We start from the raw sequence: 25,642 nt of genomic DNA, 5'->3' as shown, positions 1-25,642 counted from the left end.
GTAGTGTGTTAATCGTAAATACGAACCCCCCTCCCCCCACGAATTCTAGCTAATAACTACAGCACACTTGAATTTGGAACTTATCTCATTTGAACTGGAAAGACTTGGGAGAAAGGAGACGAGCTGCTCGATTAAGTGGTATGTTCCGAGCTGTCAGCGGATAGATGGCGTGGACTGGCATTAGCAAACCAATAAGTTTGAGTGGTGTTTTTAAATGTAGGGAAGATCACAATATGAAAATAAAGTTTGAATTCAAGAGGACAAACTGGAGCAAATATTCATTTATAGTAAGGGGAGTCCAACCCTATTGGAATAATTTACAAAGGGAGATGTTCAAAAAAATTCCAAATTCTTTGCGATTATGTAAGAAAAGGCTAAGAAAACAATACGTAGGGAATCTGCCACCTGGGTGACTACCCTAAAAGCAGATCACTGCCGATTGATTGATTGATTGATTGATTGATTGATTGATTGATTGATTGATTGATTGATTGATTGATCCGCTAAATTAGTTATCAATACGTATAATACGGATCAAAAGAAAATCTGTAGATACCATACGCAGGAGACGATTGAAATTTTATGGCCACATCTCTAGAATAGACGACACTAAAAATGCAAAAGGACTGCTTGGTATCATTAATTCAAAGAAGATCAAAATCAGCTGGTTAGAGGAAATAAAACAGGACGTAAAATAAATAAACATCACAGAAGATACAATCAGGGATCGCAAGGCTTTCGGAACTCTGGCTGCAAAGCACACGTTCACGGAAAAGGTTAAAAGAACCACAAGGAAACGATGGACGGAAGAACGCAAGAAACAGCATAGCGAGTTCGTGAAGAAACTTTGGGAGAAGAAGAAGAAAGGAAAACCATCATCAAGGTAACAAGTTCCAACGCGTTCTGTAAATGGGCATAAATAATAATAATAATAATAATAATAATAATAATAATAATAATAATAATAATAATAATAATAATAATAATAATAATAATAATAATAATAATAATAATAAGCCTGTGTTGTGCACTGGTTAGTGTGTTTACTTGCCACCCTCAGCTCTGTCACAAAATTTGAACAGTGGTACGAGAGCTGGAACGGGGTCCACTCACTGTGGTCAACTGAGTGGAAGGTGTGTGTGTGTGGGGGGGGGGGTGTTGATTCTCTCCTCAGCCTTCCACTAAGTGTTTTTCCCGTGGTTTCCCGCTTCTCCTCCAGGCAAACGCCGGGATGGTACCTAACTTAAGCCCACGACCGCTTCCTGCCTTCTTCCTTGCCTATCCCTTCCGATCTTCCCTTCCCGCTACGAGGGCCCTGTTCACCATAGCAGGTGAGTCCGCCTGGGCGAGGTTCTGGTCCTTCTCCGCAGCTGTATCTCCCCACCGACCCAAGAACACTGCCATTGAGGCGGTAGAGGAGGATCCCACGCTGAGACCGAGGAAAAACCAACCCTGGATGGTAAACAGATTAAGAAAGAAATAATAATAATAAAACCAAACCAAACCCCGTGGCGCAAGAGCCCCGAAAGACCACGGCCTACCAAGCGACCGCTGTTCAGCCCGAAGGCCTGCAGATTATGAGGTGTCATGTGGTCAGCATGACGAATCATCTCGATCGTTATTCGTGACTTCCTAGACCGGGGCCGCCATCTCACCGTCAGATAGTTCCTCAATTGTAATCACGTAGGCTGAGAGGACCTCGAGGCAGCCCTCAGATTCAGATAAAAATCACTGACCTGACGGGGAATCGAACCTGGGGCCTCCGGGTAAGAGGCAGGCACGCTACCCGTACACCACGGGGCCGGCAATAATAATAAAAGAAGAAGAAGAATATAAAGATTTACGATAATAATTATAATAAAACCTGATGATGTCCTTAGAAGAACGAAACATGCCATTTTATTTTTAAAAGGAAAAACTCGTTTTTCAGGTACAGTAGTTTATAAATTAGTTCATTCATAAATTACAGTCGACAGACTGAAGAATCTAACAGTTATAAATTAATTAAATCGAAACTAAAAAGAAATAGCTTCAAATATAAATTGAAAAAAATTGGCCATGGCTGAAGGAAGGAATGCTGGCTGAGAATTGAACCATAGACTGGGTCAAGAATGGAGATGGACACTGCCGTAAGCTTCTAAGGATATGGGGATGCGAAGCACAATAATTCTTGGAGGAAGTGTTCACAGTGTCTTCCATATTAGGAAACAGCCTATACCGAGGAACTGCGTGCCCCTCGCTGTTTCTACCGCACTCTGTTATCAGCCGCCGAGGTTAACCTCTGCCTCCGCATTCGCTCGCTCCACCGCCGCTCGTGGCCCGGAAATTAATTCAAATAGAAATTCGAAGCTGGTTTGAATATTCTGAGGAATCTTGTTGTTACTTTCCCATTTCGTTTGAACGATTTCATCTCGACTGAACGACTTCACAGCGCAGCCGCGATAAAAGACGGACGGACTTTTATCTCGCTCATTTTATTTTCTCTCTAGCATCTGCATGAGTTGTGAAGCTGTAAATTCTTGTGTAAGACATCGCAAAAAGCAAGAGAGCACACACAGTCACTGGCAAAAATTAAATCAAGATTCTAGAAGAAGACACCAAAATGAAATCAAACTGCACATGTTGAAGTTTTATAACTGTGAGGTTCTACATTCTTTTGAAACTCGTTTTGTGCAACATAAATTCAGAAAATAATTGAAATAGTAGTTACTATTTATTAACACATTATACCTGAAGAGGATAGCATTAATTAAAGAACTCCTAGAGAATACAGAGTTAGAATGGACAAACCGCGTGGGATTATGCAGGCTCTGTAGTGTAGTGGTTAGTGTGATTAATTGCCACTCTCGGAGGTCAGGGTTCGATCCCCGGTTCTGCCCCGAAATTTGAAAAGTGGTACGAGGGCTGGAAGGGGGTCCACCCAGCATCGGGAGGTCAACTGAGTAGAGGGAGATTTCCACCACAGCCATCTTCGAAGTGGTTTTCCGTGGTTTCCCACTTCTTATTAGAGATGGGAGTTACATATTCTAACATGATATTGCATCCTAATCCATAACAGTAAGCTGTTCCAGAAATAATATGTTCCTCTGGAGACCCTGATACAAAAGTAACTGTCTCAGCGAAACGAAGGGAAGAGTAGGGAGTTTCTGATTGGCTAATGGCTATTAGGAAGCATAGCAGCACGCCTTAAGAGTGTACTCCTGCGCAGGCTCGAGCGATACTTTTGTAACAGTTTAGTGGCAGTACTGGCATTCCTATCCTGTTACTTGCTGGTCGGTTACAGATATCCTTTAGTTATTCGAAGTGCTTTGTATTAGGCTTACTGGTGGTGACACATACAGTAACGTTGTTTCTCGGAACAGTTACACGTGATCTTCCCACCTTGTATTTCGAGTTTCACTCCGTGTTCTGGACGATGAGTGAGTGGATGTGTATTACATCCGATGCGATTTATGTGGACAAAAACTCAATTACTGGAAAACGATTTCTTAGAAACGCGTTGAAATAAGGTACCCAATAATAATAATAATAATAATAATAATAATAATAATAATAATAATAATAATTTAATTTAATTTCGTGTGGCTATTTCTAGCCGAGTGCAGCCCTTGTAAGGCAGACCCTCCGATGAGGGTGGGCGGCATCTGCCATGTATAGGTAACTGCGTGTTATTGTGGTGGAGGATAGTGTTATGTGTGGTGTGTGAGTTGCAGGAATGTTGGGGACAGCACAAACACCCAGCCCCTGGGCCATTGGAATTAACCAATTAAGGTTAAAATCCCCGACCCGGCCGGGAATCGAACCCGGGACCCTCTGAACCGAAGGCCAGTACGCTGACCATTCAGCCAACGAGTCGGACATAATAATAATAATAATAATAATAATAATAATAATAATAATAATAATAATAATAATAATGATAACTGCAGTCGCTTAAGTGCGGCCAGTATCCAGTATTCGGGAAATAGTAGGTTCAAACCCCACTATCGGCTGCCCTGAAAATGGTTTTCCGTAGTTTCCCATTTTCACACCAGGCAAATGCCATGGCTGTACCTTAATTAAGGCCACGGCCGCTTCCTTCCCACTCCTAACCCTTCCCTGTCCCATCGTCGCCATAAGACCTATCTGTGTCGGTGCGACGTAAAGCAGCTAGCAATAATAATAATAATAATAATAATAATAATAATAATAATAATAATAATAATAATAATAATAATAATAATAATAATAATAATTTTAAAAATTAAAAATTCTACCGGTTCACATAGTTCTGATAATGTACAATACATGGATCTCAAACATCAGGTCCTGAAAAGCTATCCCAAGTCCCGTTACGTGAATCTGTGCATCCTGAAATTTCGTCACCGACTGTAACCTGTGAGGCAGTGCAGCGAAAGCTGCTGCCATAATTTTTACCAGTACAGAAGAGAAGGAGTGATATACAGAGAGAGAGAAAAAAGACGCTGGACAAGCCACCTACATTGTTGTTTACCAAATACCTACAACCTTCTGTAAATGACAAATGACGATTTTGGAGCCTTTTATACTGGATTTACAGAGCGAGTTGGCTACACGGTTTGTGTTACGTAGCTGTTAGTTTGTACTCGGGAGATGGTGGATTCGAACCCCACTGCCGGCAGTCCTCCAGATGGTTTTCGGTGGTTTCCCATTTTCATATCAAGCAAATGCTGGGACTGTTCCTCAGTTAAGGCCATGGTTGTTTCCGACCTAGTCCTGTTCTATCCTATCCCGTCGTCACCGTAAGACCAGTCTGTGTCGGTGCAACGTAAAAAAACAAATAACAAAAAAATGTACTGATTAAACTCTGCTTACGTCTTGCCTAGTAGGGCTATTTCCTCATGACCCATTCCGGCGGCATCTGAGGTGTATATGGCACTCGTTGATCAATAGAGATGGGAATTATAGGCACGAATAGGTTAGAATGCAAATGTATTTGAACAAGGCGCAAGTGTATGTTACCCGCATGACGGTTCTGCGGTGAGATTTGCATTAATATTATCGATCTGAATTATCAGAATCCCTCAAATTTATGCAACTCCCCGACATATCTGTAGAGCGGCTAGATTTCACTTGCGCCTTGTTCAAATACGTTTGCATTCTAACCTATTTTATAAAGTCGGGTCCTAATGTCTGTTTAACTATAGATCTTTGGACATCTACGAATGCACATAGGAGCTACTGCGCTTTTTATACATGAAGGTTTGGAAGTATTGGTTCTCGGAATGTAAATGGGTCATTGCAAACATTTTTCTAGGAATAGTTAAGAATGTGAGTGACGGGTTAGCGAAAGGGACAGTGGAAGAGAAGAAAGAGAGATGAAGATGTAGGATTGCTATTTATAAGTACTTACTAAGGTGCGGTTAGGGGCTACAAGAGACAGCAGGTACAAGGAATGTTCCTTAAAAAAGTTGACTGCAACTTGTATTATATTACTTTTATATCCTAACTCCAACCTAATAGTACTGTATAACGGATGCACAGGAACATGATACTGGAAAGTAACCATTTGTCCCATCCCTACTTCTTATCCAGGCAAATGTCGCGATGATACCTAACTCTCTTAAACTACTGCTCTCCGATTTGGACAACAGCCGCCCCCTCCAATACTAAGCAGTTAGACAGAGCAGTGTCCTTCTTTGCTGCAATGGTAACGAACAAAAACCCCAAGCTCAGAAATCTGTCTACGCAGCAGGTATTAATGGCAATTAATGTGTCACCGCTGCACATCAGGCGACAGGTAGCTGACCGTAGTTTCCTCCACGAGATCTTAAATGGACACTACCGCTCGGAACATCTTGTCTCACTCTTCTCTCTCCGTGCTCCTTCCCGCTCCACCAGAACCAAAGACCTTCTCCATATTCCCCACACTCAGCACTCAATACTTCAACGATCTTTCCTAATCCGCCTCCCAACACTCTTTAAAAATATTAATAGGAGACAAGAGCTTGATATAGCATCAAATAAAAGTGTATTCGAGAGGTGTGTAAATAGTATCTTAAAGTAAGTTGATGTGAAGGGATTATACCGCCATCTTGACCCACGACGACTTGGTTATGAACATGGACATTCTCATGGTTTTCGATTTGGACAGTTATCAGTAGGATGTGTACCTGATCTTGTTATATTTTATTATGTTTGTTATATTTTATTATGAAAGTTTACGTTTGTTAAATAGTCTGTTGACAGTGCAAGTGAAATTTGCTCAGCGCTTGTGCTTCGTGAATAAATAAGTAGATAGATAAATAAATAAATAAATAAATAAATAAATTAAATAAATAAATAAATTATTTTTCTTTTTAGTTTGGTGACAAACATCTCGGGCTTTAACGTTTAACTTGCGTCCAGTGTCTTAGATTTACCAGCAATTCACAACCAGAGCTAATACCTTAACACTCGTATGTGTTGTGGTTTACCCTAATGGAATACACACACACACACACACACACACACACACACACACACACGAGGATTTTTGGCGATCGGTGGATACAGAGTGGGTCTCGACCTTCAAGTGGCCACGGCTGGTCCGTGGTCCAACAGCTCTGTACTTTGACCGGCCAACCGAGCAGAGGAGATGTGGCCACGGCTCTACCGTGGCTCTACGCCTCTGCAACAATCGGAAGACGGGACAGGATTGGACCTCACGACTGGCTCCAACCGTCGGCTGTCCTGAGAATGGTTTTCCGTGGTTTTCCATTCTCTACACTAAGGAGAATGCCGGGACAGTTCCTAGTAGAAGCCACGGCCGCCAAGCCCCTCACCTTCTCCGCACATCTCCTTCACCGTAACAAATCTCCCGGCCTGAGAGACGGTGTCACCGTCTAAGGGGCCCGCCTCCCCCTTCAGGGGGAAACATTTTAGTAGCAGTAACACACACAGACGATTTTTTGCTATTACTTCGCTAAGCTTACAGCATTCAAAGACCGATCATTTCCGCCTATTGACCACGGGTACGTGTTGTAAGGCGCAAGTATTCTTATACGATCGTAGGTTGGTAATGTCTTTGAGGATGAGTCAGAGGTACTCCTCAAGCCTGTAGTAATTGCCAACCGAAAATAAACGGTGGTTGGTACGCGTGGATGTTGACGGGGTTGTAGAGCTTGTTTTGCTGGTTGAAAAAAAAAAAGCACCACTGGTATATGTGTTTGATTGACTGTACAGTTCAAGGTGTGTCGTAAAATTACCTCTGTCCACAGTATATCTCGCATACATAGGTTAAAAGGGATATGTTGCCACAAGCCAATTCTATGCAGTAAAGGGTTATGGCCATGGCCGCTACCCTCTCTCTTCCTTGTCCATCCTTTTCGATCTTCCCATCCCGCCACAGCCGCCTGGATGAGGCACTGGTCCTTTTCTTCAGTTGTATCTTCAGACCCAAGTCTCACGCTCCAGGACACTATACTTGAGGTGGTAGAGGTGGGATCCCTCACGGAGTCCGAGGGAAAACCAATCCTGGAAGGTAAACAGATTAAGGAAGAAAGAAAGAAAGAAAGAAAGAAAGATTAAGAAGACTTGACAAACTCATGCCTTTTCCTGCCAATCAGTAAATATACCATTCTAAATATTCTGCTGACAGCCGGCTGAGTTACACTTGATAAGTCAGCAAAAACGAGTTGAAAATTGTCAGTGAAAAAATAATACATTCATACTGTATTCTAGTAAATTGCGGGTTTTTTTCATTTAGCATAACCTCAATCAGTTACGTGTAAAAGCATTACAATAAATCTATATACTTTATTAAAAATGTTTATTAAAAACAGCTTTGGCAAATCCGTCCGTCCATTCTTCTGGTCCTATTTGCTTCATTTTGCTTTTTTCTCTCCGATATTACCTGGCGCTGAATCACGAGACATTGATAGGTCTCTAAGTTCAGCTAACTTTTAATAACAATAAAATCAAATCATTAATGATCATGCAGGCAAAGGCTTACCCTAACCCGAAATACATTCTGTACTTAGCAGGTTGCTAAGCGACAAACACTTTCATTAATATTGTGATATATGTGATTTTCATCCTTAGTGAAATGTCGTATGGCTTTTAGTGCCGGGATATCCCAGAACGGGTTCGGCTCGCCAGGTGCAGGTCTTTCTATTTGACTCCCGTAGGCGACCTGCGCGTCGTGATGAGGATGAAATGATGTTGAAGACAATACATACACCCAGCCCCCGGGCCATTGGAATTAACCAATTAAGGTTAAAATCCCCGACCCGGCCGGGAATCGAACCCAGGACCCTCTGAACCTAAGGCCAGTGCGCTGACCGTTCAGCCAACGAGTCGGACTTCATCCTTAGTAATGTCATTGCATGCAGCCCATGTTTGATTATTACCTGTCAAGCCAGAGAGTATACACTTATTCTGATCACGAAGAATGCTATTCTCTTAACTTCCCAGCTTCCAAATGTATTTTTAAAAATGGCAGGGTGCTCCTAATGACTTACATGCTACTAAGAGACAAAAGTCTAAGTACAAGCAGACCCCATCATGGCATATGCCTTAGATATTATCTGGAAACACCTATCGAAGGATAACTTTGCTACACTAAAAAGAGTGAGGCCATGTACCTTTAAAAAAAGTTCTGTCCCGCAAAAAACTCTCCATATTTCTTGAAATCACTAGACCATTTGAAATGTGTTTATCTAACTTGTATTCAGTATTAGGCATCTTTCTCTCTAAACACCTTGTGCTGGATAAAGCGGCCAAACCTATCATTTTAACGCGTCTTATTTGCTCATTCCACTTCCCATTCGATGTCATTAGAGAGAGAGAGAGAGATTATTAAAGAAATAAATCGTCCGTCCTCCAATGAGGGAGACCATTTGGATCCGGAATACAGTTTCAATTTCAATGGAGTTCAAAAATATCAAGAAATGAAGATTTAATCGTTGAAGCTGTTATCTTCTTTTTTCCCGGGGTTAGTGGGGGAGAAATGTCAATCACGTTCTCAGGTACAGATGGAAGTGAATGATTTGCAGAGAGTCCCTCAGTGTCTGTATTACTATTTCTTCAAACTCGCAGAATGGAACTTTCAAGTTTTGTAGGAAGTTCGATGTCTGACTAGGGAGGGTGCCTCTTGCTCCGAATAGCAGGCCTCTTGACAATCCACCGATCTATATGTATTTTATACTTAGATGAAAGGTAAGGCAAGAATGGAACATAAATAGCTTGCTTTTCTAGGTCCACATCCCGTGCCTGATTAAGGTCTCTTTCAAAGCGAATGGTGGGATCTAAGACCACCGCTTTAATGTCCTCTCTGTTGATGGCTACGATGTCCGCCCTCCGATTAGAGTCATCGATAGAGACGCAGTGAACCTCCTCGTGCACCTCCCATCCACGCTGTCTCAAGCCTTGAGCGATCGACGATCTTACCCGGTGGTGGCGATTGTTGCGCATTAGTTCAGTGCTCCGGCAGAATCCCAACACATGTCCAAGGGTTTCTGTCGGCAACGGGTTGTGTTGAATGACCTACCGGGAACCGACCTGACTGCGGTGAGGTTGCATGTCATTCCTACTATGTTCTATTTTATTTACGATTTCTAGTTCTATAACGTCTAATCTCCAGCCTCTTTCATTTCTCCTTAAAATGGGTATGAAAGTAATTAACATTTTTACGGAGAGGGGAGTCGTGACCGAAATGTTGGGATTTCTGGCGGAAAATCGAATTTTCAGTTTTAAACTTAAAAATCCCCAAATTCTTCCCCTTTCAAATCCCGTTATCACGTTTGCCATAACGCCATTTGTTAAGCTCTAAATGCGTATATAGAGCAAACCCACGCCCCTTTCTCTCATGCTGTCAGTCAACTTTAGCTTCAAAGTTATTTCAGACTACCATTTCAATAGTCACACTGGAATATATTTATCTAGGCTGTGCGTAAGAGTAGAAAGCCATCTGAGGGAGTAATTCAAAGTACAGAGCAGTTTCAGTGCAAGTATGTTTCTTAAAACATTCAATTGCATTGGCGCTTTCTAGGAAGCATTTTGGAGACATTTTATGCACCAGTAAGGATCATCTGTAAACTTGATTCTCCTACTCACAACCACTCCACTGTCATGGATGACGTGGTAAAACATTAAAATTCTTACCCGATTTGTTTTTCAAATGTCATTAATTTTTCTTACATTTAGGATATTAGTTTTAGGAATTTATTTTTGATCTGAATTTAATCTCAGTTTATGTCATTTTAATTTAATATTATCACTCTTCATTCTTATATTATTATTAATTTAATTTGTATTACATGTAATTATTGTAAAGTGATACAATGTAATATACCGAGCTCGATAGCTGCTGTCGCTTAAGTGCGGCCAGTATCCAGTTTTCGGGAGATAGTTGGTTCGAGCCCCACTGTCGGCAGCCCTGAAAATGGTTTTCCGTGGTTTCCCATTTTCATACCAGGCAAATGCTGGGGCTGTACCTTAATTAAGGCCACGGCCGCTTCCTTCCCACTCCTAGCCATTTCCTATCCCATCGTCGCCATAAGACCTATCTGTGTCGGTGCGACGTAAAGCAACTAGCAAAAAAAAAAAAGTAATACATGCATATTTCAGTGCCTGGTTAGATGGAAGAGAAGACTTCAACGCCTTAATCTTGTCAGGTCAAATAAAACATTACTAAACTAAACAAAACTGGATTTTTATATTGAAAATATTTCTTAGCAGACAAAGTCTCCACACTACGAAAAACGTAAAATTAAGCAATTTCCTCAATTGTGCCGCGAGTTGAAGGCCTAAAGGCCCCGGAAAGATTTCAAATTGGTGACTCTTGTATACCACTATCAAACAAAGAAAAAAAAAGAAATCACTTCCGGCCTACATGCAGTTCCGCAAATCAGTCAAAAATCGCTTGTTTCTGCACTCGTTTTCTTTTTGACTCAAATCCTGGCCAAATTAAATTATTTACATAAATCTTCCTGTTAAGTGTTCCTTGGTTCAAGACCATCCATTATTTTTGATTATTTGAAAAATGTCCTCACCGGATGTAGTTATAAGGGCTTAAGTCAAACTCCGCATTGATTCATATTAGCGCTCGTAGTGGTGCTTAAGTGAAACTCTGCATTGACTCACACTAGCGCTCGAAGTGGTAGAAAAAAGGCAAACTGCTAATCTAATCGACCGGATAACGATGTTTATGAAAAGGATTCCAATTTTCAGGAATAAACAAAAATATATTCTGATACTTTATTATTATATTTTATTTTCCTAAAATTCGTTGCTCACATCCTTAGGATGACTTCAACAATGAGTTGCTTGCCGGAAGGGCTAGCTAGAACTGTGAAATTTTTAATACTATTTGAAAAAATCTATATATGCGACTGTGTCTCCATGGTAACCCTTAACTTATACTTCGTCTAGGTGACAGCCCCTTAGACACGGTAATGTTGCTTCGTGATCTATATACTATTTATTCGGTCAGAGCATAATATTATATACAGTACATTGCTTTAAGTGTGCAAGCTCATTTCTTCGCGAAAAATACTTAATTGATTCTCTATACTCCTGTAATCTAGTACAAACACTCATACTACACGGGAAAGCATAGCATTGTCTATATGAACTCATTCTCTCATATTCTACACAGAAACACACATCCTCAACTTTCATATTTTCCGTGCAGTGGACAATATTTTTATTACCTCCACTTTCCGGTTTATGAGCAACTAATAGTAACATAAAAAATTTCCAGTCTTTCAAACACACAAAAATTCTAATATAAATTATAGCACTATAAAAAATACCTGTAAAATATACACACTATTATACAAAGAATGACGTGCTTCGTTCTACAAGAACATCCTCAGAGTCTGTCAAATCAATAAAATCATGCGTATATATGTACAGCATTTTATACGTTGCGTAAACTTGTCAATGATACAGACTTATTAGGACTGAAATAGTGTTTGGAGTCAACGGACTCAGCTTCGGTAGTCTAGATAAGTACAGAAGTATTTCATGTTATTAATGCGGTGATGGTTGAATACTTATACAATCATCATGTGTTAATACGTGTTCACATTATCAGCTAACTCTCTATCATTGACAAGTTTACGGAATGCAAACAATATTGTACTTAAATACGCAAGAAGTTTGTGAACCGAGCTCGATAGCTCCAGTCGCTTAAGTGCGGCCAGTATCCAGTAATCGGCCGCTTCTTTCCTATTCTTAGGCCTTTCCTATCCCATCGTCGCCATAAGACATATCTGTGTCGGTGCGACGTAAAGCAAATAGCCAAAAATAAGAAGTTTCTGATTTGATAGAATCTGAGAATGTTCTTGTAGAACGAAGCATGTCATTTTTTGTATAATAGTGTGTATATTTTTACAGGTATGTTTATATTGGAATTTTTTGGTGTGTTTGTCAGACTGGAAAGTTTTTATGTTAAATTTTACTAAGTCCACACTGGAAAGTATGGCTTCCTTCTTAATGAATTAGCAACGAGTAAATACTTCCTGCCAATGTACCTACTCAGGCATTTATAATCAGACGACATGGGAAATGTTTTCACGTTAGCGAACTGCGGGGTGCATAAATCCGAAGAAATAGGGGTGGCTGGTTCACCCGATATATAATATTTAGTCTCTTGTCAGTTAAGTCACGTTAATCTGAACTCAAGACTGAGCTACAAATCGACACTAGGACGGGAAGCTCCTGCTGTGTTTAAACCCCTAGACTACGATGGAGGCTTCACAGCAGAGGTTATTGACCTCCCAGGGTTCTCTCTCTCTCTCTCTCTCTCTCTCTCTCTCTCTCTCTCTCTCTCTCTCTCGGTTGTGACGTCAGAGCCGATATTACTACCACGAATGTTGTCCGCAAACCGAGCAGAACCCTTCAGAAGGGCTTCCATCCCCATATAGTTCGTAATATCCCTGATCTGAACAAGTTTCCCGTTGAAATACATCGTTCTGTGTCCCTTCGTCAACCTACTCCCCTTGCACTGAATGTACACATATTTTTATTCCGGCTATGTTTCGCACTCACATCCTACGATCAAATAGCTCCAGGTTCGGGCACTCCCTCAATCGATAACTCATCATCATTATCATTGTTCCGGAGTTTTATCATGGAACTCAGAGGAAAAAGAAGGTACCGGGACGAATGGGTCTAAGTACAATGTCAAGAATTTAATTTAAAACGTAAACTGAAGGTTATATTTTTGAAAAACAACAAACTTAACAGATTTTCACTTAGTGAGATAACAATGACATTTCAGGTACAAAATAGAAAAATCCAAGATTTCAGAACTTTAACACTCGTGGGCTTCAAGCCTCTAGTTTTACAATTTTTGAGCTCCCTGCTCAAATTTACAAACGAGCATAATTTGTTCAAAGGGCAGAATACCCCTAATTCACGGAGCACTTGCTCCCAAAATATAACATCTAACCTTCAAGAGGCATACAGTAATCTTATTTTGAAAAAGAGCTAACAGGCTCTCAGTTTTCCAAGCCTATTCAAGGCAACATCAACTTACAATTTCTGGATTATACAGGGGTATTTAATACCCAACCTACTGGGCCTTCATGGAACAAGAATAATGGCTAATTAAATGGCCCGAACACAAAATGAATGGAGACGAATACTTGCACTCCTAGATATGAACACTTAAAACCTAAAGGGCACTAGGCCGATGACAAAGGGGCCATTCCCAAACTATGGAGGTGACACGTATACGAATAAATTAAGACCATAAGTAAAGGAAGAAAACCAGTTACAAAACATAGTCACCTCAAACCAATATGAAGGGGAGCTCGAGAGGGTACATCACTCTCTATCCCCGATTTACAGTTAAAGATTTTATGAAATTTTTTACATTAGCCAGCAGAAGGTTACATTTTTAGAAAAGTAGGTTACATAGTTAATGAGTCGGACCTTTCCCTTGGGTTAAACTGCGGCGTTAGCTACAATAAGAAAGATTTTATGTGGCCATTACCTTGTCGCTGTACTGCTGCCTGATGAAAGAGGCGCCGCCCGCCTCCTGCCTGACACACACACACGTAGTTAGATGACGATCAAATGGCCAAGAGACGTGAAAAGCCGCAATTTATAAACCCTCGGGGAAAGTTCGAGATCATTCATGAAAGATCAAGACACAACCACAGAATTTTATTGGTTGAATTCAAAAGTGACACTCAGAATCGGAGAAGAAGCCTGTGATAGGTGTAAAATTAATTACAGAAATTTGGGATTGGCTGGATTCAAAACTGGCGGAAAGAAAAGATAAATGTTGCCAACCCAAAAATAAATGAACATCAATTAGAAAAAACTTATGAATACAAAACTTCTTTAAATCAAATGTTCTTTCACTTCGCACCAGGGTGTATGGTCATAGTTTTTGGTAGTGTCATCTATGTGAGAATGCCCAAACTTCTTGATGAATGTCAAACAAAATAAGTAGAAATTCACACAGGTTAAGAAAGTGCACAATAACAAAATTATATCATATTTTAGTGGTGACATCTTCTGAGTAAAGTTCTAATTTGGTGTAGTTCCAGTTTCATGGTTTTCCCAATAGGGGAGTTCATTTAAGCGCTAGATTTAGATGCGGGGCGTTAGGGTGTACCTCCCGGTACAATCATCATTATCACAAATACACGTGATGAGGTTGTTAAGGGCAGCAGTTCCCAGGTGAAGGAGCAAGGCTATTTATCATTCATTACTAAAGCCCGGATTTTTATGTAGTAATAGGTTACATTACAAACTAATTTGGTTAGTAGGAAGTGTCGGCCACCCGCTCTTCCATAATGTAGCAAGAGTAACATAAGTTATAGGGATTCTGATAGGCCGTACCCCTAATATTTATGCAAACCCCATAGCATAGTCGTTGTGAAGGTAGACTATAGTTGCTACTCGTTTTAGTAAGTTTGCATTCTATCCTATTAATGCATAAAAATCCGGGCTCTATTCATTACGCCAGTTATGGAATGTGGAGCACTCGTATAAGATCCATACCAAACAGGACTCATTAATGAACGTGAGATGGTGCAGCGAAAGGCTGCATGATTTGTGCTTAACGATTTGAATTCTAGAAGTAGTGTGACAAGTGTGATAAAGAAACTCGGGTGAGGAGACGCTGGGGGCTAGAAGGAAACAAACATGGTTGTGTGCCATCTATAATGTCTACACGAGTAAGCCAGCTTGGGGTGAGTTCAACAGTCGACTAGAAAAGCCCTGTTACATGAGTAGGACAGATTATAAGCATAGAGTAAAAGGTACATCGCAGAAAAATCACTATAGTAAATCGGGTAATTAATGACTTAAATGCATTACCTGTGGCTGTCTTAGAGCCCATTCCCAAAAATGTAAGATGCTTCAAAAATAGACTCCACCATTCTGTACATTGTTCCAACCTGTCCCACAGTTCTTCAGCGGGGTTCAAGTCAGGTGATTGCGCAGGCCAATCGAGGTGTAATAGGATGACGAAGTGTTCATAAAACCAGTCACATACTTGTCCAACCCGATGAACTTTGCTGATGTCATCTTCAAAAATCCGGGTATTAGTAGAATACTCATCATACCCAATCCATGATATGTTACAATGTCATATTTTAATGCAACGCTCAACCCGATGTAAAATTATCGTATTTAAGGAATCTCAATTACTTTAGGTACGTGTGAATTAGTATATGATGATGTTGTATTTAGAATGTTGAACTAGTAAGATTTCTTGTAATATTTGTTTCCATGGAATTGCTTGTTGTTTTTGTTGTTGTTCACTTCATTTAAATTCATTATCACACTGATGTAAGTGATCATTGCCATTATTATTACTGTGACGTATCCACTTCGCCCACAGATGTATGACAACTTTATGACGTGGCGGGTCACTTTAATATTAAAATAAATAAATGATATGTCATTGTTTCTCCAGAAACAGTATCCCAAGGGCGCCAGTCTTCAAGCTTATGGCTTGAAAACAAAAGTAGATAATTAATAATAATAATAATAATAATAATAATAATAATAATAATAATAATAAAAATACGTAATGAGACTCAAAAAACTCCCAGGGGTGGGGTGAACGGAATACAAATCATTAAGTACACTAACTTGGAATTTAAGGATCATTAATAATCATTTCGTAAAATACAAATTAAAACAGCTATTTATTAGGATGAAAAACGTGACGTAACGGCGTATTAACGAAATCTGAACTTACGGAAGCAAAAGAAAAAGGAATGAAATTAACTCTAAGAAAATGAACTGTTGCGCGAAGACTTGCAGTAACTTATGCCATAAGCTCACCAAATGTAGACTCTGTTGTCTTGAAGCTGAAAATGGGTGGATCTCTCGTACAGGCTGCCTCATCTGTTGTTGAATTCCAGTCCTACATCCACATTTCCTGTCCTTAGCGCTTCCTACTGTACTCCTTACATAAAGTCGTAATGAGTCCTAATTTTAAGTGCAAAACCACCATGGGTTATGTTCATGGAGAGAATACCTTCGTATTCTTCCGTATTACGGAACAGTAGCGTAGCTAAATTCATTATAAAAGCTCTCCTCCCCTAAACCAGTCAGAACCGGTCTCCCGTTGACTACCTCTCGTCATTGAGATAACAAGTCCCAATGAGAGTAACTTTTGAGTAGAATATACTCAGATGCGAAGTGAACTAAGTTAAAATCTTCTCCGATGTGTAGACGTAGAATGAATAAGTATATAAATGAGAAAGTCCGGCTGTCCGAATGAATGTCCTCTCCAGCCCTTATCGGTGGTATTTATCGGTTCACAAGTCTCCTTCCATCATCCATATCACATGGTCCAGTAAGATTCGAGGTCTCATCCCTTCTCCGATGTATAGCTGTCAATCCATCACGTTGCTTCATTACGTTCATTCGCATAGGCTGAACTTTCCCGCTGAAATACAGCGTCCCCAAGCCGAGTTTGAAAAGTGGGTGTTAATCATGTATCAACTGTATCTTCATGAGGTGGAGAGGGTAAGGTCTCTCGTAATCTCGATGACGTACTTTTCCTGGAATTGGGCTGAAATTAGCCTGCTGACTCTGGTCACCTCACAACGGCTATTGGAAAATTTACTGCAAGTTATAAATATGCGTGATGTTGAAATACTTTACCCAATAATTTGTTCGTTCAGAATACGTTATAGCCGCGATACAAAAAAATGAAATGATGATTGAAATGGATGATAAAAGCCCTATATATACATATTAATTTAAAAATGACCTATCAGTGATTAAATATATACATCTTATCAATTAAATATATAGTTCAATAATTAAAAACATTCAGTGATGTCCCAAACATCACATTACTATCATTATTATTATTATTATTATTGATATTTGCTTTACGTCGCACCGATACAGATAGGTCTTATGGCGACGATGAGATAGGAAAGGCCTAGGAATGGGAAGGGAGCGGACGTGGCCTTAATTAAGGTACCTGATGTGACAATGGGAAACCACGGAAAACCATCTTCAGGGCTGCTGACAGTGGGGTTCGAACCCACTATCTGCCGAACACTGGATACTGGCCGCACGTAAGCGACTACAGCTCGGTGTACCTTCCTCGTTGACATTTCTTTTCCAAATGGTACTTGAATATCATTTTGAGTCTCATTTTTAAAATATATTTATGATCATTTGATTTTGTTCTTGTTTTGTTATTACTTACAGGATTTAAACTATTTTTATCCCCCCAGCAATGGACTGTACGAACTCTCTGGTGTCACTAATACCAATCTTGAATACCTTTGCTAGTAGAGTTATCGCCGGTTTATCAACTATGAACAGTATACCGAATGTACGGATCATTAAATACCGCGTTAAAAATTTTCAAGTTAAAAATCACTCCAATAGTGACATATGGATTGACTTTAATTTGGGACCAATTAAGAAAGAAGAATCTGAAGGTAATAGAAAAATTTAAAGCAAGATTCCTGAAAAAGGCCTTGTGTATTTCAAAGTATACACCCTCACGTCTGGTATATGTTCTCGCCAGAGAATCCTTCTACATTGAGGATTTAAGATACGACCTATGCCTGCCATCAACAGAAGCATACCAGAGTCTACTCCGTGAACTGCAAGGAAAAAGAGAAGAAATATTTCCTGAATTTTACGCTACAGATGCTATGGTCAACAGAGAATGGATAAAAGCCAATTACACATTGAGACACTTCATGACGCGTTTTGCTGTTCATGGTTTTCACCACGGCAAGGTCTGTCTAGGGAGGTCAAGTCACGAATGCTACTTATGGAGCCGCCATATTGGGTCTTGGTAAGTGAACGTAACCAAAGGCACGTGTATTCGAATTTAGAGGATTTAGGCACCAAATACTGAACAAAAAAGAAACGAAAACTATTTCTCATGCAGAATTTAAGTGGGCATCTATTGCTCATGTATATACTATATAACTGTACAACTCGTAAATGACATGAATGCATTCACAGCTACTTGAATAGGAAGATAATTCATAGAACCTAAATTACACTTTTTTGAGAAACAAGAATCAGGAGAAGTGCTCATGTATAGGACTACTCTTTCACTTCTATATTACTTGATCTTAGCGCGTTTCTAATCAATATCGTCTGTCAAAATACGAAATACCGGGTGAGTTGGCCATGCGGTTAGGGTCGCGCAGCTGTGAGCTTGCAGATAGTGGGTTCGAACCCCACTGTCGGCAGCCCTGAATATTGTTTTAGGTGGTTTCCCATTTTCACACCAAGCAAATGCTGGGGCTGTACCTTAATTAAGGCCACGGTCGCTTTCCTTCCCACTCCTAGGCCTTTCCTATCCCATGGTCGCCATAAGACCTATCTGTGCCGATGCAACGTAAAGCCACTAGCAAAAAACTAACGTAATCTCATTTACAGAAACGTGGAAATATGTACAGTACGTCTATTATATCATGAACAGATGAAATATTGAACTTAAAAAAGTATTTAAAGACAGTTGTACTAAATTTCCTTGAGCATTTCCTTTATTAAGAAAGTAGTAACGGGTACTGCGTTTCTAAAAGGTTACTTCAGCATGTTGACAAAGACTGAATGCCTCTTGACTTAAGTGCATTAAATTTCTTATCACTGGAAAGCGAAACACTATAATCCCGCCAGTTGACTAATTCTGACAATTTGGTGTAGCGCAGTATCCCATTTCCTTTAAAAATGCAAATATATTTGATATTATCACATCGGGCCCGCCCGCAACATAATGATGCTTGAGACCCAATATGGCCGTCACCGCAAAGGATTGTGGTAGCTTGACCAGATCTTCCTATACTGACCTTGCACCACGGTATCTGCACGAGAGACATCTACCACTAACCGGATGAACTATGCGTGTGCAAACTTTGTGATAACCCATGTGACAGATATCACGTAATGACATGTAAGCGCAAAGAAATGTCTCTGACAAAATTCTGTGAAAATGCATAAGAATATGTCCTCTAATTATGAACATTGTGCGAAATTAAATTAAATTAATTAATACATTTCCTATTGAATTATGTTGATGATGTTTCTTTCTTTCTGTTTTAGCCAGCACCAACTTGGTGGGGAAATTCACTCAGAGCGTGCGGCGGATCGTCCAGGATGTCAAGGACGAAGGAACAGCCAGTGAGTACCCTTCTCAAGAGTATTTTCAATTTTTAGATTATTTTACACGTTAATTCAGAAATAAATGGACTCTTATTAAGTAAGTTCACCGATAATAGATAAGCTCACCGGATAAAAAAATTAATAACTCCTGGAGAAATTATCACAAGCGTCATTTAATACAGAGTAACTCCGCCTCTGGACTTGATAATCAGCTGGATTTGATTAGGAAGTGATTTTCAATTACATCCCATCCAGGTTAAGCCACTCAGTCAGGATTTGATCGCGCAATTCCATTAATTTGCGGGTATGCTGATGTGGGCACTTTATCCGCTGTTCCAACCTGTCACACAGTTCTTCAGCGGGGTTCAAGTCAGGTGATTGTGCAGGCCAATCGAGATGTAATAGGATGAGGAAGTATTCATAAAACCAGTCACATACGCATCCAGCCCGATGAACTTTGCTGATGTCATCTTCAAAAATCCGGGTATCAATAGAATACTCATCATGCAGATGTTGACCGAAAGGCGACACTTGATCATCCAGAATGTTTTAATAAACATGACAGTTCATGTTAGTGGTCATCTCAGTAAGCGGGCCCAGTCCATCACACGAAAAAAAGCGTAAAAGGTCGTAATTTATAGTCGAAACAACTTTCGTTACGTACAGGTTTTCTATATGATGAATATTAACGGAGAAATCTGCTTACTGCCTTGGCCTCCATAAAATTACTAACACGTTTTGTTATTATTAGAGCCCGGATTTTTATGCATTAATAGGTTAGAATGCAAACTTATTAAAGCGTGTAGCAAGTATAGTCTACCTTCACAACGGCTATGCTACGGGGTTTGCATAAACATAAGGGGTACGGACCATCAGGACCCCCATAATTTATGTTACCCTTGCTACATTATGGAAGAGCGGGTGGCCGACACTTCCTACTAACCTAATTAGTTTGCAGTCTAACCTGTTACTGCATAAAAATCCGGGCTTTAGTTATTTTTCTTACCATTATAATGCATGGAACAACTCTACTCGTTGCTAGGTGCGTCTTATAAGGTGATAATTTCAGAGCTGAAAACAAGGGATTGCCCGATTTCATTTTAAAACACTTTCTGGATCTGTTTCCGCATAGATAAGCACAACAGCCAGGCGTACTTTTTCTTCAAAACTTAGACCTCAGAAATACGTAAATTCACACACATTTCAAAACTAATAATACTAAATAATTTCCCATGTTTAATAAAAACGTATTTTCGGTAAAGTAAAAACAGATATCCTGCACTTGACTGAAATTGTATAAAGAGTAATCTTCCTCTGTGCGGAATACAGATATTTAAATCAGCTGACGGGACATTTTGCTAAAAGATGGTGAAGCGTATCAGAATGAAGCACTCGTTGGTCACACTGTACATATAGAGTCACTGTACAGACAACTGCACCAGTGTACGATCTGTCGGTGTGAGTACAAACTATCATTATATAAATTGGAGTGATCTCCGTTCTTTTGTTTCCGAGCAATAAATCAGTTGGAGTTACTTTATGATTCACCCTCGTAGATATTTTCTTGCTCAGTGGAATTGGACAAAGAAACCTCAGATGCTTGTAAGCCCTTGTTAAAATTCGACTCTTCCACCACACCCTTCCCTCTTTTTTGTATTTTATCTTCGTTTCATTTTATCTGCGCCACTTTCACAAGCAAGGGAGTGAGAGGGAAAAAATATGCTAACTCACTAATCCAGCATCTCGATAAGGCCGACCTGGTTGGTACAGTCCCTGTCATAAGTTGGAACACACGGAATATAAAAGGGATGTTTTGTTATCCCTACAGACAGCCTGATGTTAGAAAACGTGTTATCGTATATCGTCGTTACTGCTTCTGCTCCAAATTTCTTATAATAATAAGTAGAGCCCGGATTTTTATGCATTAATAGGTTAGAATGCAAACTTATTGAAGCGAGTAGCAAGTATAGTCTACCTTTACAACGGCTATGCTACGGGGTTTGCATAAACATTAGAGGTACGGCCCATCAGGACCCCTATAATTTATGTTACTCTTGCTACATTATGGAAGAGCGGGTGGCCGACACTTCCTACTAACCTAATTAGTTTGCAGTCTAACCTGTTACTGAATAAAAATCCGGTATCAAGATGAGGTCGACGCTAATTAGGAACTAATATTTAGAGGCCACATGAAGAAAATAAGAAGAAGAAGGAGGAGGAGGCATTAAGATGATTCAATGATACATCACCTTACCCCACTCAAACCCGGTTTCCATTAGCCATCAATCAATCAATCAATCAATCAATCAATCAATCAATCAATCAATGAGAGTTCCTCCATTGCGTATTTCTCTTTGAAGTATACTACTGTCGGTTCATATACAGAAGTGTAAAAATTATTAGACTCAACACTAATTTTTGAAAATTTTCATTGTCGCATTACGTATCACTTTCTTGACCATAAAAATCTTTTTGTGCTGCAGTGGAGCTCCTTGACGTGTTACTTCTTGTCAGTTTAAAGCAAATTATAGAACACAACTTACATTTTCTTTCAATTACATCAATAATGATATTATAGTCAATAGACTCATCTATGAATATTGAATTCCAGAGTTGAAGATTTTTAATTTCTCTTTTGAGTATAATTAGATAAAATGGGATTACATGGAGTGGTTCTGTGATATTTTGATTTACTTGAAAGCTGGTATAATAAGCTGTGCTTAGACTATTTACTATTCAAACTCTTGGAAATTTGTGTTATAGGATTAGCGACAGACGAAACAGAAATATGTAATTCCAACGTAATATTTAAAAAATTGCTAATATACAGTATTTGACAAAGTTTAGTAAGTAAGATGAATATTTGACCGAAAGATAGGGGGTTCCATGAAACAAATTAGAAAGACAACTGACGGCAAAAACAAAAACTAAGGCAATGTAATTTTTATTTTCTCCTTTGAGTCTAAAAATTTTCACACATCTCTATCTTCTTCTTATCCTCATGGTCAACTTTCTTGTACCTATTCAGAGTCTGTTTCAAATCTTATAACTGGACACATTTTCCTTCGTCTTCTTCTTGTTTCGTTATGCCCATTCACAGAAAGCGTTGGAACCTGTCCATTGGTTTGATGACTTTCGCCTTCCTATTTTTCAACAATCTCTTCATGAACTCACTGTGTTGCCTCTTCCGTTCTTCCGACCACCTTGTACCAGTACTGCTGCTAGTTTTCACCAAAAATGTGTGTTTATATACTGAGGTCCTCAAGACTTCGTGATTTTTCTTGATGTTTTCCCTGGTGTTCAATTCATTCAGGTCCCAGCTAATTTATTCTCCTGTTTTGAGAATTTATTACATTAAATAATCTTCGTTCGAGACTATTATTAACCATCCTTAAAATGTCCAAAAAAAGTTTCAAACCTACGTCTCCTCCGTATAGTATTGATTAAACTATCTGTGTGGCTATAGACGTTTGAACCAAATTCCATTTTTTGTGTGGAGTAGAAAATTTTCTGAATAATTTAACGTTCTTGTTTTTCATTATCTGCAATTTTAGAATGACCTTCTAAGATTACGTTTTCGATGCATATAGAGCTTCCGGTAGGACAACTCTTAGTTAAGTTTCAATTTAGCATTAGGTGACATTACCCGTGTACTGTAGTCTAAATTATCTCTGAAATTTTGAGGCCCTTTCAGTATTGGCGAAAGTGGCTAATCCTGAAGGAAGAATTATTCCTCTAAGGTATTTAAAAAAGGGGTACCTCTGAAATTGTTCTATATTCCTTTTCCATTTCAATTTTATATTTCTTGCATTTTTTCTGGAAATTCTGCATATAATACCTGGTTTTGTCGAATGATATCTGAAGGCTTTCCTGTGGTGCCATTCTGTGTAATATCTTGATCACGTACGTAGATTCCTCCTTGTTCTTAGTGATGATCGCTAGGTCACTTGCAAAAGCCAAGCCTTTCACTTCGATTTTGTTCCAAGCTGTCCCGATGTTTATGAGTGTAATACGTATATTCTTCCCAATCCTTGATGACTTTATCTAAAATCAAGATGGATGGATAATGAAACACAACATTTTTCCTCAAATACATTATTCCCCCTGTGGGTGTGAAACGCAGGTGAAGAATACACTCACGGCATACCCTCCCTGACTGTCGCAATAGGCGACTAAAAGGAGCGACCAAGGGATGATGAAATTAGAACCATGAGCCTACTTGTGATTAGTACCATTATGTGAGCAATACCATGAGTATACGTGGCCCGTGATTAGTCACACTAGTTGAGGAACACCATGGGTCTGCGTTGCCAGCGAGCGGTGCCGTTATGTGTGAAATACCATGGATCTGCATTACCTGTGATTAGTCCCACTATGCGAGGAACACCACGAGTCTACATTATCTGTGATTAGTACCACAAAAAGAGGAACACTATGGTTCTGCTTTACCAGTGATTAGCAGCATTATGAGGTGCGGGTGACCTTGATTTTGGACCCCATTTTAAACAAGCATCATCTCTAAAAACAAGGCGTTGTGAATTGAATCCACTGATTGTTTTGGATTTATGGTCATTTTTTAAACACCATTCGTTTTATAGTTTAGTCTGTGGATATATTTTGAGATTTCAATTATCGTTTCATTTCGTTGCATCTCGTAGCATTAGGGGCCGATGACCTAGCTGTCAGGCCCGTTTATACAATAATTATCATCATTACCATAAAATACAATATTTAAAGGTTAAATTTGTATATTTAGTAGCCATAATCCTTAAACCAATTCACTGATTTCACTCAGCTTTAAAAGTATGATTTCTATATTCCACTAAGTACCCTTCCTTAAGAAAAGAAATATTGATAGTTAGAAATATTTCAGAAGACCTTTGTCTGGAGCGTGGCACTGTACGGGAGTGGAACGTACACTAGACAATAACTAGTTCATAAATAAATAGAACAAAGCTTTTAAAATGTCATGTTACTTCTATTCTTGGTCAGTGCATGAGGGTTTAGAAATTTTAACGTTGCTGCGGTTGGGAATCCGGGAAAAAGTACGAACTTACTTTCTTTGGGCTTAGAGAATGTACAGAAATCATGCTGAGATAAATTTTGAATGAACACAATTTAAATGGCCCTAATGCTTGGTAACTACGCTGAGAGACATATCACATGTGCGACTAATTTAGATTTGTATTACTATGACATGTGCAAATGACGTCATTCAATATTCATTGCAGTACATATGACTGTTATCATTATAAACTCTAACCTACAAGCCACTGTTAAATAATTGATGTACATACGAGAATCAGTCAATAATGACTGAAATTCCGGTTATCGTTTGTCATAATAAAAAGTAACTGAAGATCTCCACAGAATAAGGATGGAACCGACAAATCAGTAATTCTTCAGGAGAGAGGAAAATTATTTTTTGGGTTTATTTCATGGTATACAGTGTAAAGATAGCGTGCCTGCCTCTTACCCGGAGGCTCCAGGTTCGACTCCCAACCAGGTCAGGGATTTTCATCTGGACCTGAGGGCTGGTTCGAGGTCCACTCAGCCTACATGATTAGAATTGATGAGCGGCTTCGGTGTAGAAAGCCAAGAATAACGGCCGAAAGGATTCGTCGTGCTGACCACACGACACCTCGTAATCTGCAGGCCTTCAGGCTGAGCAGCGGTCGCTTGGTAAGCCAAGGCCCTTCAAGGGCTGTAGTGCCATGGGGTTTGGATACAGTACTTGAATCAATTGCCTATACAAGTGTTCATATGAGTTCAGCTATTAAAAACAGTATGTTGTTGTTATAACTACAGTAGATCCCGGATGTTTCTGACCTAAAAATGAGTTAAAGTATGACAATAAATATGACAAATACTTTTTGGTCATATTTTCAAAATCTTCAACATTTTGACGCTGTTTAAATTTATATTGAAAATATACTTTTAAAATCTAAAACATTCAGTAAGAATAAATAAGTAGTAATATTAGTTTTATTATACAGTTGAACCTGCTTTATACGTAACTCGGTTCTATGTAATTCGTATTTGTACGTAATTTCCTTTAGGTCCCGGCAAAATATAATTT

At 39.4% G+C, this 25,642-nt stretch overlaps 1 protein-coding gene across 1 annotated transcript in view; it reads left to right on the top strand.

Moving 5' to 3' along the window:
* The window catches only part of LOC136882144 (uncharacterized), a 504,614-nt gene that overhangs the window by 408,679 nt on the left and 70,293 nt on the right, over positions 1 to 25,642 (top strand). The window contains exon 2 of the mRNA XM_067154689.2: positions 19,504 to 19,581. Within this exon, the coding sequence (XP_067010790.1) occupies positions 19,504 to 19,581 (78 nt within the window). The remainder of the gene's footprint in view (positions 1 to 19,503; positions 19,582 to 25,642) is intronic.

Source organism: Anabrus simplex, chromosome 10 (assembly GCF_040414725.1).
Source record: "Anabrus simplex isolate iqAnaSimp1 chromosome 10, ASM4041472v1, whole genome shotgun sequence".
Lineage (NCBI taxonomy): Eukaryota > Metazoa > Arthropoda > Insecta > Orthoptera > Tettigoniidae > Anabrus > Anabrus simplex.
This window is presented reverse-complemented; position numbering and strand designations above follow the sequence as displayed.